General features: G+C 49.6%; 1 protein-coding gene across 8 annotated transcripts in view; it reads right to left on the reverse strand.

Annotated features, from left to right (window-relative positions):
* Nucleotides 1-17747, reverse strand: part of JAKMIP1 (janus kinase and microtubule interacting protein 1) — a 148261-nt gene that overhangs the window by 37636 nt on the left and 92878 nt on the right. For 7 of the 8 annotated variants that reach the window (XM_067036406.1, XM_067036404.1, XM_059067455.2 and 4 more), the window contains 5 exons: nt 17056-17265; nt 16133-16252; nt 12964-13110; nt 11872-12012; nt 10193-10252 (listed from right to left, as the gene is read on the reverse strand). In XM_067036406.1, coding sequence (XP_066892507.1) covers nt 10193-10252; nt 11872-12012; nt 12964-13110; nt 16133-16252; nt 17056-17265 — 678 coding nt within the window. The remainder of the gene's footprint in view (nt 1-10192; nt 10253-11871; nt 12013-12963; nt 13111-16132; nt 16253-17055; nt 17266-17747) is intronic. The other variant, XM_067036409.1, reaches the window with a different exon arrangement.

A 17747-nucleotide genomic window follows, 5' to 3' on the forward strand; every position in this document is an offset into this window, starting at 1 on the left:
CTCACTGAAATTTTAAAAACTGCCCCCTACTGTCCTTCCGGCTCCTGCCCTTGTCCCATAACCTGGTGGTCAGATGAACTATTTTGAAACAAGAGTCAGGTCGTGTTGGTCCTTTGCTCAACGCCCACTGGCTCTGCACCATACCTCAGTAAAAGTCAATCCACACTGCAGTCCACAGGCCCTGCAGGACCTGCCTCCTACTCTGCTCTGGCCTCATCCCCTTCACCACGGGGCTCCAGCCACACTGCCAAGCACACCCCTGCACCTTCCACATGCCTGCCACAGGGCCTTTGCACTGCCTAGATGCTCTTTGCCAGAACGCACAAGGCTCTCTCCCTCCCTTCCCTCAAGTCTTTGCACAAATGTTAACATTAAAAAAGACCTCCCTGGGCTTCCCTGGTGGCTCAGTGGTTGAGAGTCCGCCTGCCGATGCAGGGGACACGGGTTCGTGCCCCGGTCCGGGAAGATCCCGCGTGCCGAGGAGCGGCTGGGCCCGTGAGCCATGGCCGCTGAGCCTGCGCGTCCGGAGCCTGTGCTCTGCAATGGGAGAGGCCTCAACAGTGAGAGGCCCGCGTACCACAAAAAAAAAAAATAAATAAAATAAAAATAAAAATAAAAATAAAAAAGACCTCCCTGACCACCACATCAAAGTCCTGACTAACCTATCTCCACCTCAACCTCTGTTCTCCTTCCTCTATTTTTCTCCATGGTGCTCATCACTACCTAACATAAGACATATTTTGCTTATGTGACTATTAGCTGTCTTTCTCCTCTAGAATATAAGCCCTTTGAGGACAGGGATTTTGCTCCATGAGAGCAAGGATTTGGCCTCTTCTGTTCCCAACTGTAGCCCAGGACCTGACACACTCAAGAAATATCGGTTGTTCAACATGTATCTGCAATGAACTCAATGCCAAACAAACTTGTTTACCCACAAATAGTGTCGGGTTTGCACGTGACCTCCCTTCCCTCATTCATACAGCCAGCATCAGCTGGGCCTCCACCTGACTGTGCACCCCACGTGAGTCCACCAGGTAGGAATGTGAGGCCCTGTTAGGCTCCTTTCTGAGTGGAGGTTGGAGGAGACAATCCTACACTCAAATGCCCCCTGCCCCTGGGTTGAGAAACCCCACCTGAGTTCAAGTGTCAACCATGTTCCAGATGTTCCATCTCCAGGGAGCTGTGGCTATGACATCTGATGGCAGATGCATTTACAGCGCTCAGCTGCTCTGCACACACGCAGTTCACCCGAGCCTCAGGCTCCTTACTTTTCTGGGCAGCCACTCAGCTGACCTCATTTCTTGTAAACACTGCTAATTGCTAGGCCTCTGGGGACAGGCCTGTTGTGCTGAGTGGCAGTGAGCCGTGACGCGGGGAGGGCCCTGCCTGGCACACCGATGGAGCCCCAGGAAACATCAAGCCTCACAGTCTCCGCACGACCAGGACGCAATGCTGAGTGGTGGTCACTCACTGCAGGCGTCATGGGCCATTCTGGGAGGTGATGACTCAGTGTTCCATTACCTACGACAAACCGCTTTTTGAAAACTTGCGGGACTGCGAGTTAAGTACTCAATTACTGAGCCCTAATACAGCATATTAACTACAGACGCCGCAGCCGCGCATTTAAAGCTGACCTGCCCAGACCCAAGTGGGGCCCCCTGAAGTATCATGTGGCCCCAGAGACCAAGAACCCTAGGAAGCATGCTGCAGTGAGGGAAGGAGGAAGCAGCTCTGAGGGTGGGGATCAAACACCAAAGGACATTCAAATTATACCCCTATAATCAGAAAGGAGACGAATCCACAAATACACAGCACATACAATTTCCAGGGCAGCAGTGAGCTGACTGTGACCTGCCCCCCACCTTGTATAACTTATGGGTGAGGTTAGTTTGTTTCCTCTGAGGGTTAGTTTTTTTAAGTGACTGTATTATATGGGAAGCCAGAATGTACTGTGTATATTTATGACTTGATTCATAAAAAAACAAGATAGAAAAAGACATTTTAATGTTTCAAGTGAAAATCTGGTGGCTGTCTTCTTGGAGACGAAGCAACCCTGCCTTCCACTGCATTTTTCATATACACAAAATAACACACCAGCCTCCAAGGAATGAGAGGAAAGTCACCTGCAAATCCTGTTTCCTCAAATGCTCGGCTTATAATGGGCTTTTAAAAAAAGTCAAGCATGAAAGAAACGGTCGATTTTTTGGAGCCTCCATCGTTCAAAAATTCTCTGGGAATTTCTTAAGAAAAGACACTTCAGGAACATAACATTTCCATCTTTGCCCATTCCAAGTGCATTTTCTATATAAAAGGGGCCCACTCCTCCAGACTTCTATTTTCTTTACCACCAAAGTCTTGCCTTGCTGACCCCTTTTTACTAACTCATCCAAATGCTTGAAATGCAAGCATTTGGATGAGTTAGTAAAAAGGTGTCAGCATGGGTAAAAAATGACAGAAAAATAAACATTTCTTCTCCACTTACATGCTGAATAGCTGCTCATTCTTAGCAGATCACGTGGGATGGAGAGGAAAAGGGGAGGCACCCCCCAAATAAACAACCCCTCAACTGACTCCAGCCTCTCTCAGCCTCCTCTCTCTTCATCTGTGTCATTCCCAACAATCGTGGTCACAGGAAGGAGCTCCCCGATCATAGCCACTTACTTTCACATGGCCACAACCAATCCCCCAAAGCTGGCCACTTACCTTCACGCTTATAGGTCATCTCCTGGCAGCCAGAAAAGTACAGGCACACCAGGGCACAGAGACAGAGGAAAAAGGAGAAGTACAGCACAAAGAGGATATACCCCATGGTGGGGAGGGGCTGCAGGACCCGCTAGCCGTGTGTGTGTCGAGGGAGGTGAAAGCCGTATCATTGCCATCAATTTCCAGGCCTCTCTCAAGTCCTAGGAGGAAGCGCCGATTCTTCCCCAGGGCATTCTCCTTCCCTCGACCACACAAGCCCACTGTCCTCCTTCTCTGCTGCAGAGTTCTGAGAATGAAGATACTCCGGAAGATGCACCTTTATGAAAAGGCATGCCAGCTCTGGGGCAGATCCGTGGGCTGAGAGGAGTCGGTTTCCAGGGCCTGGGCCTGGGCGTGTCAGTCACAGAGGACAGCCTCCAGGCTGGCTTGTTCTCTTGGGGGCTTTCCTCCCAGACCCCAGGTTCCCTGAGCCGCCCTGCTGTCGGGGCCATTCCATGGGCCCGGGTCCCTGGATGATTGCAAGGGCCCCCGGGAACGGCGCTAGCAACCATGAAGCCGAGAGAGGCTTCTTCACGACCAGAGCCCAAAACGGGGAGGCTTGGGAAATTTCTCCGTTGATCCCCGTCCACCCTGCACATGCCCCGGACTAGTTAAACTCATGGGTTCTCAGCAATTCTTCTGTAAGTATTTGTTTTTATCATTTATACGAACCGAAACAAACCATCATCCAACAGAAAAACTGCAACTAGAGAGGTCTTCAGTTTCCCACACGTATGGCACCTACGAGGGCCTTGTGTTTCTTGCAGAAGCTTCTCTAGGTATAAGATCAAAAGAAAAAGACCCTCCTAATGGAGGGTTAATAAAGGGCATATTTTACCATTAAAAAGTAAAACTTCTGTAATTTGAAAGGTAGTAAAGCAACATTAAAAGGTAGTAAAGCAACATTAATTCACAAAAGAAAAAAATATACACAGCCAAGTTCATAGATATTTTAACTTCAATAATGTTTGATACTCTGCTCCTTTCAAAGTAGCCATGATATGAGCTATGTAACCATGTCATACTATGCAACTTAGTGCTAAGTCTTTAAGTCATCTTTCCAAACGAGCCGCCACCCAGGCAGAGTTGGGACTGGTTCAGGCATGGGCCCATGACCAGGCTGAGCTAAGGAGCGCCAGCTCTGGGACTTTTGCTGGAACCACTAAGGAGAGACACCCTCTGACCACAAAGGTTGCTAGACAGGAATAATGCCAGCCTGAAGCTGCTAAAGCTGTTTGGGCCACCACATGGGAGAGCCTGCTTGAGAAGGAGGACAGCCCAGAGGAAAGCACACTTGAAAGATGGAGATAGACGGGTACCTGGCAACATCGTGTGAGCATCTGGATCCAGCTGTGCCTGAAACCAGTCTAAACTTCTCAGTTATATAAATTTTTTTCTTTGTTTAAATGACTTTGAGTTTTTGACGTTAGCAACAGAAAAAAATCTTGGCTAATGGGGAAGAAGGAGATAATCCTAGAAATCAAGTCATCTGCAAACTGTTGAGTTCTGCAATAAGCCTAAAGACTGATTTCTCTCTGAGCTGCTCTACACCTGAACCCTCAAGAAAAATGAAAGACAACCTTGGCCTTGCAAGCGGATTCCTGGCTCTGTGGACGCCATGACACATGTCCAGTGGGGCTGCCTCCTGGACCTACTTAGACCCACCTTTGCTGGAAGCTCCTCAAGAGTGGAGGCACCCCTCTGCACCCACCACCTGACGCTGTGCTGTGCCCAAGGCAGATGCTCCATGGATGATGCAGCAATGGCGAGAGAGATGGGGGGATGGGAAGGGCTGAGAGCTGCACCACCCTGGCCTTCACCACCTAGCCCACTGAGGACACGAGCCACCACAGGCCTTGGGCAGGAGGCAAGCAGGACCAGGTCCCAGAAGAAATGGGGAACTAGTGGAGGGTTTCTAAGAAGAAGGTGGCAGGGTCAGACTTGTGCCATAAAAAGATCGTTCTGACAGCTCTCGGGGGAGGAAGATGCTGGAAGCAGGGGAGCAGCCAGGGAGCTGTGGCAATAACCCCAGGAGAGCAGATGAGGGCCCAAAGGAAGATGGTGGAGAGAGATGAGGAAGCAGAGGCCTAGAGGGGAGGGTCTGGAATCAGGTGGCTTTGCCTCAAGCCCCTCAGCACTGGGTCTGGGATCCCCTCCTAACACCAGGCAGGAGGCCAGGAGCTGCAGACCCGCCTTTCAGCTGGCTCCTCTCCGAAGACTGAGGCTTCCCCCATACTCACTCCCTGTGTTGGGGTTTCCTGCTCTGCTAGAATACATTGCCTAGAACCGCCATCACTTCCTGTCTTTTCCAAAGTCTTCGGGTATGGCCTGGATGTCCCCATGGGCGTTGCTATGCGGGATGAGGTGCCCTGGGCAGGCTCTGCAGCCAGGTCAGGCCCCCAGCTCTGCTTTCTCTCCTCCCTCCATTGCCCAGCAACCTGCAACGCTGCCCAGGTTGGGACAGTGCAGACTGCGTGTGCGGCTAGCTACTCAGCTGCCCTGCATCTTCAAAATCATCCCCATGTTTTATCTCCAGGACCCAAATCTTTTCCCGAGTCCTTTACCAAACAGCCTCCAAAACCCAGCAGGCAGCACCTGGAGCAGCTCCTGGGGGCCTCATGTACTACTGATGTGGAGCTCAGCCACCTGCCTGACCAGGTTATGGAGGAGGGAACAAGCGACAGGGGTGCTGCCCAGCCTGGAAGGGACAAGCCTTTGTCCCGTCCAGGGAATGAAACACCCAGCGAAAGCCATCGGCTGCACATTGCCACGCGGGGAGCCTCACAGACCAGCAGGACTGAAAGGAAGAATTAGCTCACTTAGTCAATGTGATCGAGCCCCACTGTGTGGGCCGGGTGCTGTGCTGGGAGCTGCTCATAACTGGACGAACGAGGCAGGATCCAGCCCTCTCCACACTCCAAGGCTGATGACAGAGCCATGGGGAAGGGTTGTACAGGAACAAAGTCAAGTGGAAACAACCAGAAAGGGGGGAAAAGATTCCTTTGGCTACTTAAAAATGGGAAATGTAGTCACATGATGGCACATACCATACCATAAGGTATGGCACTCTGGTTTCTGTGCCAGAGCAGCTGCTGGCACCCTGGTCCTTCCCTCCACAAGGCCGCAGGCTTGGCCTTGGAGGCACAAGGTCAAGCTTGGATAGGCCCTAGGTGTCCTATCACAATGGATGCAGGAGCCACTGACCAGGAGTGACTTATCAGAAGCTCCCCAGGTTTGAACTGTGTCCTGGTGACAGTAGACCCCTGGTCCATTTGGGAGAGGGGACCACAGATGCTTGAACCCAAGGAAGGGCCTATTCTCAGGTGGTGCTTTGATGTTTCCCAACCTGCCCTCAAAGGATGGCTGCTGTCTACGGGGCATCGAGATGTCACCTCACTGCTACCTGAGGCTGTCTCTCTCTAAAAGATGGTGACGTGAATTAGAGTGGGTGGAGGGGAGGGGCAGGGCCTGGGAACCTGCATCTAAATGGCCCTCCAAAAGAAAGGTACTGATTTAAGATGAAGGGAGAAAGAGAACTTATAGTTTATTGATCCCTGACGACACAACAGGCATGGAGCCAGAAGCTTCATTTAATCTCATGGGTGTGATGTTCATTGTAAGAACCAGGAAACCGCAGCTCCCAGAGTTCAAGGCCACAGAGCTAGGAGCCGGTGTGAACCCCACGCTGTTCCAGGCTACGGTTTCTGAGCCTCATCCAAGATCCCAGCCCCACTTTCAAGGTGCATGAGCAAACTGTACTGAACTTAGCCATTCTTCATGCACCCAGCTCTCTCCTAAGTCACAGCTCTCCGCTGCCAGGCCGCACGGGCTGACCCCACTACCACCTGCCACTCCATGGCGGGGCTCTGATTCCAGTTCGGCCCTGATCAGACCTTCCGCAGAGCAAGTCCCCCTCCCTGGCCAGGGCCCGAGGAACCGCTCAGGGTTCGTCTCCTGCAACCTCCACCTGGGGCTGAACTAGCAGGGTCCCCGGGCAGGGACAGCCAATACCAGTCTTGTCCCCAGAAGCCCCATGAGACAGGTCAGCAGCCATCGGGGACAAGATGGCCCCCTGGAAGATGAGGGCTGGAATCACTGCTCTGCCCTCAGCACTTCTGCAGCAACTGGGCTGTGGGTGTGGAATTAGAGGAGCCCCTTCGGGGGAACTGCAGAGTCCAGGGAGGCTTACAACAGCCAGAGAGCAGGGATGGCTGTCAGACTTCCAGAAAATTCTAGAAACTTCAATGCGTTCACCGTGACCCTGTGTCATGCAACGACCCGGACAAAGTGGCAAAGTGCGTGGATGCATAAGGGACAGAGTGCAATGGAGGCATTTGAGGAGAGAAAAGAAAGTACTGAATCCCTGCGGCCTGTGGAGAGGAGGAAGGGAAGGTTGCCCAGCTTGAGAGGCAGCCCTGCGGAATTAAAAACCTAACCGGGTCCCCGATGGACCCAGATATACATCCCATCCAGCCCCGGACAAGCTGGGATTGAGTAGAAGCATAAGCGAAACAGCTGAACACTGAACCTTGAGAAAAAGAAAGATGCTGGTGGGTCATAGTAAGTGGGAAAGTCCCTGAATTAGGTCAGGAAATTTCCCACAGAAGTTCCCAAACTCCACCTTCCAGTGGCATAAAACTATTGCAATTACAGTGACCAAACATCCCCACCCTGAGAAGATCCAGTGTCAGGCAAATGTATTTTTCCAGTAAAAGCAATTTGTTTATTGAGTCAACAACTATTTAGGGCCACCCACTCTGTGCCAGGCAGCGACCAGGACATGGTGAGCAGGACACAGATGCTGCCCTCCTTGCCTGCTGTACACGCAAGCCTAGCAAATCCCAAGCCCATTCTAGGCCTTTGTAAAGCTCCTTCCCATAGACACATTCAGAAACAGGAAAAGGGGAAACATAACCTTCTCTTATTCCAGGCATTCTGATAAGATCTGAAAAATATAGTTACTGCTCCAAAGTGCTTTCCTGAAAACCTTTCTGGGGTACATGAGTCCACAGCACATCCAGTTCATGCAACAAACTGAACACCTTTAGATTGTTGCTTTTTAAACATACGTCCTGTGGTGAAAATGGCACTGCTGTACATTACTGGCAACTGTGCAAAATGACGCAACCCTTCTATAAAGCAGGGGTGGGGGGCTGGGGGCGAATGTTCTTGACCGAAGCCTTCACACCCTCTGACCCACATTTCGACTTCTGGGAAGCTACCCACGGGAACGATCCAGACTATGGACGGACACAGTTTTCTGGACAAAAAGAGTTCGCTGTGGCGACATTTACAGAAGCAGGAAGTCCAGGAAGACGGAAAGGGTGGTCACCCAATGAGATGTTCGACACTCAAGAGAATCCAGCAGAACTGGCCCGTGAAGAATGGTCTGCTAAGCATAGACACATTTACTGCAGCATTACTCACAACCGTGAGGAGCTGGAAGCAAACATGCCCGGCAGACACAGGACAGTAAACAAATCTATAGCCCATCCACTCAGTGGTTATGTAGCCATGAATATGCATATTTATGATGACAGCATCATAACACAGATAAATACTTTATAGTATAGTAGTACGTAAAAACCCAGGGTGCAAAAGCGTATTCTACAATTACAGTTACATTATTTTAAAAAATGGAAGCAGAATGAGGATGGGGGGGGCAGAGATTGCGTTAAAATGCCAACATTGATTGCACTGGAGAGGTTGCTGTGATGGACCACTTGTCTCCCAGATAGTCTACAATGTGGTTATACTACTTCTATAATAAAATATATATATTTAAAAATAACCAAGTTCTGCTGAACCACTTCCCTTTGCTGAGTTTCTAATGTCAGTGCACAGAGATTTGCACCTCATTCAACTTCACTTGGTGGCACGAGCTTGGGCCTTGGAGCCCGAGACCTGAGTCTGAAGGTCAGCCTTGTCAATTACTTTATCTCTTTGACTCACTTCTAAATTTTATATCTATATACTTCCTGTAACTTTAAAATGAAAAAAAAAAATAACACCAATCTCACAGGGTTGCTTTGAAGATTAAATGAGATGGTATAAATAACCACTTATCCATGTGTCCAAATTCGGTCCACAGATATATTTTATTTGGCCCACAGAGTGTACTATAAACAATTTGCACCAATATTTACAACGCTTAGATTTTACATAAAGGTGTTACGGGTTGAACTGAGTCCCCCCCAAAAGATATGTTAAAGTCCTAACCCCCCAGTACTTCAGAATGTGACTTCACTTGGAAACAAGGTCATTGCAATAATATGAGGGCACACTGTAGTGGCGTGGACCCCTATATGACTGGTATCCTTATAAGAAGATAGCCACGTGATACAGAGACATACAGGGAAGATGGCACGTGACAACAAAAGTAGAGATTGTGGTTATGCAGCTTTAAGACAAGGAAAGCCAAAGATTGCCAGTAAATCACCAGAAGCTAAGACGAGGCCAGGAAGGATTGCCCTACAGGTTTCAGAGGGAGCATGGCACCACTAACACCTTGATTTTAGACTTTTAGACTCCAAAACCTTGAGATAACACATTTCTGTTGTTCTAAGCTACCCAGTTTGTGGTACTTTGTTACAAAAGCCCTAGGAAACTAATGCATAAGGAGTCCCACTCCTCCTGAATGACTGGACCTGGCTCACTTTCTTAAAGCAGCTGATATTCTGGGCCCAGTTTTCCACAGTCCCCACCACTCCCTACTGTCACCCTGACACCAAAGCCATATATCTGTGATCATTCAGTAAGACATCTGCACTGCTGTTTTCTTTATAGGAGAGAAATATTTCTCTACAACCATATCTCTACCAAAAGATAAACCGTGAGGGGCATCTGGTTCAATAAAAAGGAGAACAGGCCCACATCTTCATGGAAGTGAAAAATGTTTATGGGTATTAATGCAAACTAAGTCCTTTTTAAATACCAATTTGCTCTTTTACTTTCCAGCTGGGTCCCTGTGGGCATCTGAGTTTTCCAAACCCAGCTCTGCTCTCCTCACTGGACGTTTAGACACCATCTCTATAAAATGGGCAAAACCACATTTTCCAAAAAGAACGCATTCTGTATCATTCCAAAAAAGCCCACAGCTCCTGATTTTTCAAAACAGGATATAGATGTTATAAACCAAGACTATAAGTATCTTTTAAATCCTTCAAAAGGTCTAAGTATTTATGTTTTTAATTTTGGGTGAGCATCCCCTGAGGCCTAAATACAGAATTCATCTGTAAATTTTCCATGAATAAATTACAGTCAGCAGCTCCACGTTGCTCTGAGACGTAGTTATAACAGGTTTTTCACCATCGAATATGCAGAGATGTGAGTGTGTCTGCCTTTAGGGCTCCTCTATGGATTGCTCGCTTCTCCCCCTATGCCTGGACCATCCGCCCTGCAGACCCCCGCATGGAGCCAAAGCAGGGCAGCTGCGCCATCGCACGCTCACCTTGGGTGGCTTCAGGCCCTTCCCACGATGTCTTCTGGAGCGCAAGAGCCGTTCTCTCTCCTAGAAGAAAACACAACTGTTGGGATTTTCAGCCAGTCTCACGTCACATCCACCCACCCAGCTGACTTCAGAGGGCATAACTTACAATGCCGCTGTGCCTACCTGTCTGCACCAGGCCTGGCTCAGTCCAGGTTCTGAGCACCCAGGGCATGGCTGCTTCTCAGAACGGACAGCTACAGAGCCATGCCGTTAACTGGACTTGGACCATCCCAGAAAAAATGCCAAGATTTGCCAGTCCTGTAAAACTCCAGCCTGTCTGCCTCTGGGGCTGTAAGCTATAAAAGTTTAGGCAGTGTTGACCAGACATCAGCTGTCAGTGATCCCAGCAGAAAATGAAAAAGCTTGCAGCTTTGATCTCAGACAGAGCTGGGGCCAAATCCCCATGGGGCTTCCTCCTGGTCAGGTGACACACCTCATTCCTCTGATTCTCAGGTTCTTCCTTTGCTATGTGGGGCTGGAACCTGCCCTTCAGAGACCGTGGGTACCTGTGGTTCTTGTCGGTAGAAATGGCACCCATCGAGTAGCAGCATTCCGTCCCAGATAAAACCAGTAAATTCTCTCCTTCCTAATCAAATGTTTCTATTCTCTTTGGCTGCCAGGAAACCCAGAGACAAATCTGGTGCTTGGCTACAGCCCATATGGTCCACCCATGTGTCCCTCCTGATCTTAACTGATGCTGCTATCTTCATGTTCTCTAGTCTTATCTGTTAATCTTCCTCTTTCAACTCTATCATTGTTTTGTTGAGTGTGTTTTTTTCATCTTATGTGGCATAAAGACTTTCGTGTAATGAAGCAAAGATGAATGGAAGTATAAATGATTAGATGAAGGTTGGAATGAAGTTGGGATGGAGGGAAGAAGGGATGGGTGAGTGGAAGGAAAGAAGGAAAGAGTAGAGATAGAGAGATAGGAAAGCAAAATGAATTGGACAATTACAGTCAAAGCCTTCTCTAGAATTCTGATCACTGGCTTTTCTACTTTTTGAAGATCCACTAATGGAAGCATCACATACCCCCTTGGGCAAGCAGAACACACTTTGCTTCTAATATGCAACTAAAGCTCACTATAGATGCTCCCTTCCTGGTTCCTAAGCTCCTTCCACAAAGAGATGCAGAATTCTCTGGATGTAACACTCTACCTACTTAAGACATACTCACAACCCCCTTAATGATCCCCCCGCCCCCCACACACATACACAGTCTTAACAAGTCCTTCAAATTCTGCTCTGATTATAAGCTTCTAGTTTTCAAGTTCACAGTCTGCAACAAGTAGGCTAAAAGAAAAGAAAATAGATTTCTTGGGGACAGATCACGCCCACTCTGCAAAGGCCAGAAGGCTCTTTTTAAAAAACTGATGCTGCTTCTCAATGGCAGCAAACTAGGGAGAAGATTTGAGAAAAAGAGTAGCCATGAAAACCGCTCCCAGATACCGGTGACGTAGTATGAACGAAGTGGAGGCTGCTTTCTGGAAGAACAAAGCAGGAAGGTGCCCGTCACCGGGAGAAGCTCTGTGAGACCCCACCCCGCCAGCAGCACTGCCCTGCAGCCCTGATGCCCGTTCCCCAGGCCTGGGTCTCATGGCGCCCTACGGAGGGCTGTCGCCGATGCTCGTGCAGACATACCAGTGAGAGATCGTCGATGACATGCTGCTGCTCCAGCACCTGCAGCCGCAGGAACTCGATTTCCTGCTCATCCCTGGTCAAACTGAGGTCATTCAAGGACGTGTGCCTCTTCAGGGACGCCTGTGCCGACAGCTTCTCTTTCTGCAGCCAAGGGAAGAGAGGGCACTGCAGCGCCACTCACCCACAACACTTGATAGGAACCCACCGTGCATGTCAGGGCACGGAGCGTGGGCTTGGGGATACGGGATGGAAGGATGGAGGGAGGGATGAGAGCCCCCTGGTCGTCAAGCTGGAGGAGTGGACAGCTGCAGACCGGAGCCAGGCCCGAGGTGTGGCTGACCGTGCCCGACGCTGACAGGAAGGGCTGGGTGGGCACTGGGGCGGGGAGAGGTGGATGTCTGCACCAAGCCTGGAAAGCTTGGTCGCTGGGGAAAGAGAGCACGGAACACGTGGTAACGACACACACTCACACCTGGACCTGCCACGGCTATGGGAGAAGGGTGTTCTGTCTCCCGGAGCCTCAGTCTTCTCAGCTGTAAAATGGGCATGACTGACACCAGTTTGGACAATGAACCTCCGAGTATTCCTTAAACCATCAACTGCAAGACACCACCCTGACCACAAAGACTAATCATTCTTGTTGGAGCAAATAAAAGGCCCAAATTCAAAGCACTTAGAGCAAAATTGTAATCGTTCACATACTGAGCTTCCTTAGTGCACCAGGTTTTCTGTGAGAACGTTTTATGCCATCACTCCATCCTCTCCTTAAACCCACAGCACTGATATTTTCCTTCCCATTTCACAGATGAGGAAGCTGAGAGAATGAGGGCTGGGCCTAAGGGCCCTGGGTGGAGACGGCAGAGCGGAGGCGCAGACCCACTGTCTGACGGCCCCGGGCTCTCCGTCAGGCACAGACGCCCACGGTGCTGTGAACTGTGGAGAACAGAGGCGGGAGGGACAGGTGCAGACTGAGACTTCTCAGCAGGCTTCCTGGGGGAGGCGGGTAGGAGGTGGCCCCAGAGAATGTGTACGGTGAGGGCCAGGAGCTGGAGGAGCCCAGGCAGAGACAAGGGCTCCAAGACGATGACTTACCATCTCCACATTTTCCCGTGTGAGATTCTTGATCTTCTCCTCCATCCTCTGGATGCTCTGCAGCAAGTCCTCATTCTTCTTGTTCATTCGCTTGTTCTTCTCCACCAGGGGCTTCAGCTGGACCTCGGTCTCACGGGAGCGTTTCAGCTGTGGTCAGACAGAGAGGGCAGCAGCTGTAACACCCAACCTCAGAGGCCAGTGGAGATCCCCCCTGGCCTGGAGCTGCCACTGCTTGGGACCACATTTCCCGGGTGGTGCAAACACCACGAAGAGCCCACAGGCACCTGGCTTCCAACTGCAGGCTCCCACCTGAGCCTCAGAGGGCCTCGGGCAGGGTAAGAGGAGGGGGTGCAGTCCAACACGGAGGCCCAGAGATCTCCCTCAGGTCGTCCCCACCGGCAAGTGGCCTGAGCCTCTTCCACACGTCCTTTACCTCCGGGCATAACCCCCAGAGGTCATGGGTCACATGCACAAAGGTCAATCCAGCTACCTAGCTCCTCCTGGCCACCATTCCTCCCCAGGTAGAGACCTAGCCGAAAGCTCAACACTTTTCAGACAACAGACGATCCCTTGGCCCTGCTCCATGCCAGCCTCAATGCTCAGGGCTCCATCCAGCCCTGGAGCCACGCCCTGAGTCCTCTGAGCACAATCCCTATGACTGACGGGGTGTCCTTCCAGTCTCTCTCGTCCCATCAGCATCTGGGGAGCCCCTCTTGGGCCCGGGCCCTGTGCTGGGAGCTGGGTCAAAGGGATGACACGAGGGGGTGACCGTCCAACAGACGCAAGAAGAGAACAAAGACGGTAACAGAGGTAAGAACACAGTGAGACAGGCGCCGGTAGACACGCCAGGCGGGGGAACCACACATCCAGGGGTTCAGAACGGGCAAGAAGACGGCGCGTCACTGAGCGCAGCTGGAGCACGGACTTTGGGGGATGGGCAGAGAAGGGGCGGGCGTGGTGAGGCCTGATTTAGGGAGCTGAGAGCTCTGCCACTTGTTTTCACCTGCAGCCACTCCTGCCGCACCCAGGGCCTTGGGGCAGGAGCACTCTGTGGTCAGGGCTGCCTTCTAGAACAATCCATCACTCTGACTGCTGTGTGGAGGCCAGTCCAGCGAGACAGAGACATGAGAGATGACAGGGGAGGGGGAGGGGGAGCTGGGACTTGGAGGCTGCTCCGTTAGAGGCACCCACTCTTTTTCCTTCTGAGTAGAGTGTCCACCGTGACACACACACACTAGCTGCATGACCACGGCCGAGTTTTCAGCCTCCGTTCCCTCTTCTATAAGATGGGAATAATGGTAGTATCTGCCTCAGAGACTTGTTATGAGAACTAAATGCATAGTGATAGTCTTCGCAGGGTTATTTTAATGGATGAAAATTATAAACAATTTAAAATATCACGACAATCACAAGAACCACTGCATCGATCAAGTACTCGCCATGTGTTCAAAATGACGTTTGGCCTTTCCAGGCATCCCCTCTCATTTAACCCTCACCCCCACCCTAGGAGGGGGCCCATCCCCATCCCCATGTCACAGACAAAGAACCTGGCTACAAAGAGGTGGGGTGATGTACCACACAGAAAGTGCCAGAACCAAGAACCAAACACAAGGGACTGACTGCAGACCCCTGCTTTTGGTTACCAGGCTGTGAAAGTTAAGATAAAACACGGATGGTAGCCATTCAAGTATAACATGTACCTTGACTCATACATTGTACCTCTAGAAATCTACTCTGCAGAAATAAAGGTTCAAGTCGGTAAAGACAGAAATGTATCTTCTGTGAGGCATTGTTTACAACAGCAAAGAAACGTGAAACAGCCTAAATCTTCACCAGTAGAGGAATGGTTGAATAAGCAGCTGTTACAAAGACAAAGGTGGATCTTCACGCATTGCTGGGGAGCGCTGTAATTGATACAGCAAGTGAAAAAAGCAAGTTGCAGAACAATACTACATAGGGAAAATATCCTGTTTGTAACCACAAAACAATTAAAAAGTGGCTCTTCGTGGGTGTCAAAATATTTGCATAAGCATTAAAAACATGTAAGAATCACCTCAAAGTGTTAACAGAAGTTACCTCATGATTTTAAGATCCCAGTGCTGGCCAGCTTATTGATTCTTACTTTAAACACTTCAGAAGGTCTGAATTGTTTCAAGCAAGCTATTTTTTTTTTTTCTAATCCACTTAGTAAACTATTCTGCGTCTCATGAGGGATTTTTTTTTTAAGCTCATGAATATTTAAGTGAAAAGTGGAGACATAATATCAGATGTACAGTCTGATGAAAACTATATAAAAATATTCCTTTAAAAATACTGGAAGGAAATGAATTTATTCTGATACTGTTAAAATTGTGAAGAGGTGACACTTATTGACACTTTTCATCTCCCATGTTTTTCAAATATATTGATATACTTCCTTTCATAATAAAATTTAGAATAAAGAGAAATATTACGAGACATTTGTCAAGACATTTGTACGTGTTGACTACCACTACATAAAAATTAGGTTAATTGTTTATCCGGCAAATTTAAACATATTCAAGAAATTGCTATTTTTACTAGAGATTTATTTTTTTTAACCAGAAGTTCACATTCACTACTTTTAAAATTAGAAGTATGTGAATTTTTATGCAAAAGAAATAGATAAGCAAAAAATAAAAATTATCCATAATCACACCACCTAAAACAACTTCTAATATCCGGGATGATGACAATGTATTTTTGTTCTGTAGACTGCTTTTACCATTTAATTCATTGCGAACAAATTTCTATGGCAAATAAATGTGACCTATAACATCACTCTTAATGCCTGCACGCAATTGATTGCATAAATGTTCCATAATTATTTTGATCAATACTTAGGTGGGGTTTGGTTTTGTTTTGGTTCCATTTTGATTGCTACTATAAACAACACTGCAAAGAAAACCCTCTCCATACCCCTCACTGAACTTCTCTGATTGTTAGCTCAGGATAAATTCCTACAGAATCAAGGGCACTAACGCGTTTCTTCAACGAGCATGTGCTAGATTTTTAATCAGGAAGAAATAAGAAGGAAAGTGGAGAAAACCAGATGGCCTGTGCATTAACTTCCTGTTTAGGGCGTGGTTTGTGGCCCCGGGGCTGCTTTCCTGCATCCCAAGGCGCCATCTGCCTCTTGGGGGCTGATTACCAGTTCATTCCTCTCGTCTGCCAAGAGGGTATTTCTGTCTTCCAGCTTCCGTATCACCGAATTCAGTTCAGCAATTTTTAGCTGAAATCGCCGCACATCTCGCTCGTCCATATGCTGGTCCTAAAAAAGCAGCAAGATACAAACACACTTTGAAAAAGCTTAACTGAGTCAAAGCGCTCTGTGGACCCTTTGTGGAAAACTCTGAGGGCAAAGGTGAGCCCCTCACTAGGAGGACCATGCGCCATGCTGGGGCTCCCCCAAGTCAAGCAACATGTGGAAAGACTTCATCTCGAAGGCGACAAGACCTCAAACCCTCCAGAGGCTCCCCGACATCTGAACGTGGTATCTGGGGACCTTCCCGTCCGAGCCCCTGCCCGCCAAGCACCTCTGACAAAGGCACAATCACAGAGTTCCAGGACGCTCTTCGAGGGCAGGCACTGTGCCTACCTCACTCCCCACTGAGACGCCAGCACCTCATGTGGTGCCTGCACACAGCACGCTCAACAGACACTTGAGTGTTTAGTGAATGAATGAATGAACGAATGAATGAATGAATGAATGCAGCTTTGACCTCCTCTGTGCCTGTTAAGTACCAAGCTGTGGCCCCAGGTGCCCTCTCTGCTGGCTGAGATCTCCTCACGGGCAGAGCTCTGCCTTTAAGTCATGTCCTGTCCTGACTGGGTCCCTTTCTGAGCTCTCACTATATACTACTAGGCACTCATGTTTTCATTTCTTTTCAACTGAGCTCCACGTTTGGGGAGCAAGGGGTAAGGGAGGGAAGGAAGGCTGAACAGATGGATGGTGGTGGGGGGGGGGAGTGGGGAGGAAGGCAGGCAGGCAAGTTCGCCAGAAGAATGACCAGTAGGGGGAAGGACAGGTAGGTGGTCAGCTCTGAGGCCCCAGTGCTTGCACGAGCCCCTCACCTGGACACCCATGAGCTCGGCCATGTCCCCTATGCCAGGTGGGAGCTCTCTCTTTGGACTACCGTGGTACCGCTCAGCCTCTCTGACCTGAACCAACTGCTCATCCAGAGCCTCTTTCTGAAGAAGCAGCTTCTGGGTCTGACCAGTCTGCACGCCGAGTTCCTTCTCCAAGGCCAGAATCACACGATCTTTTCCCTTGATCTCATCCATCTGGAAAGAGAAAGAATGAGCATTCAATTGTAGGGGCTCGTGACCAGGGGAAGCTCTCTCTTGCTGGCCTCGGGCCCAGGGAAAGGTTCAGCAGGTCCATGGACCTGGGGCAGCTGAACTCAGCAACACGGGACAGAGAGACACCGTAGCGCACAGCCCAGGCCCAGCTCCGCCGTCACCGGCCCCAGCACAGAGGAGCTCAGGGCTGTGGGTTCAACGACCCATACCGTCAACCAGACACTTACCCTCGAAACTGATCAGCGCTCGTGTCTCTCTCACCTTAATGAAATAAAGTCAAATCCTGACCCGCCAGGGCCCTCCAGCCATCACCCCCTTGCCCTCCAGCAGCTCAGCTTCTTCACAGAGTTGGTCGGCCTCCTCTCTCCCACTCCTGTCTGGCCACGTCCCCACCCCTCCAGTAAACAGCTCTTGCTGACGTCTCCAACGCTCTCCTGGCCCACAAACTCACTGAACAATTTTCC

Source organism: Kogia breviceps, chromosome 6 (assembly GCF_026419965.1).
Source record: "Kogia breviceps isolate mKogBre1 chromosome 6, mKogBre1 haplotype 1, whole genome shotgun sequence".
NCBI lineage: Eukaryota > Metazoa > Chordata > Mammalia > Artiodactyla > Physeteridae > Kogia > Kogia breviceps.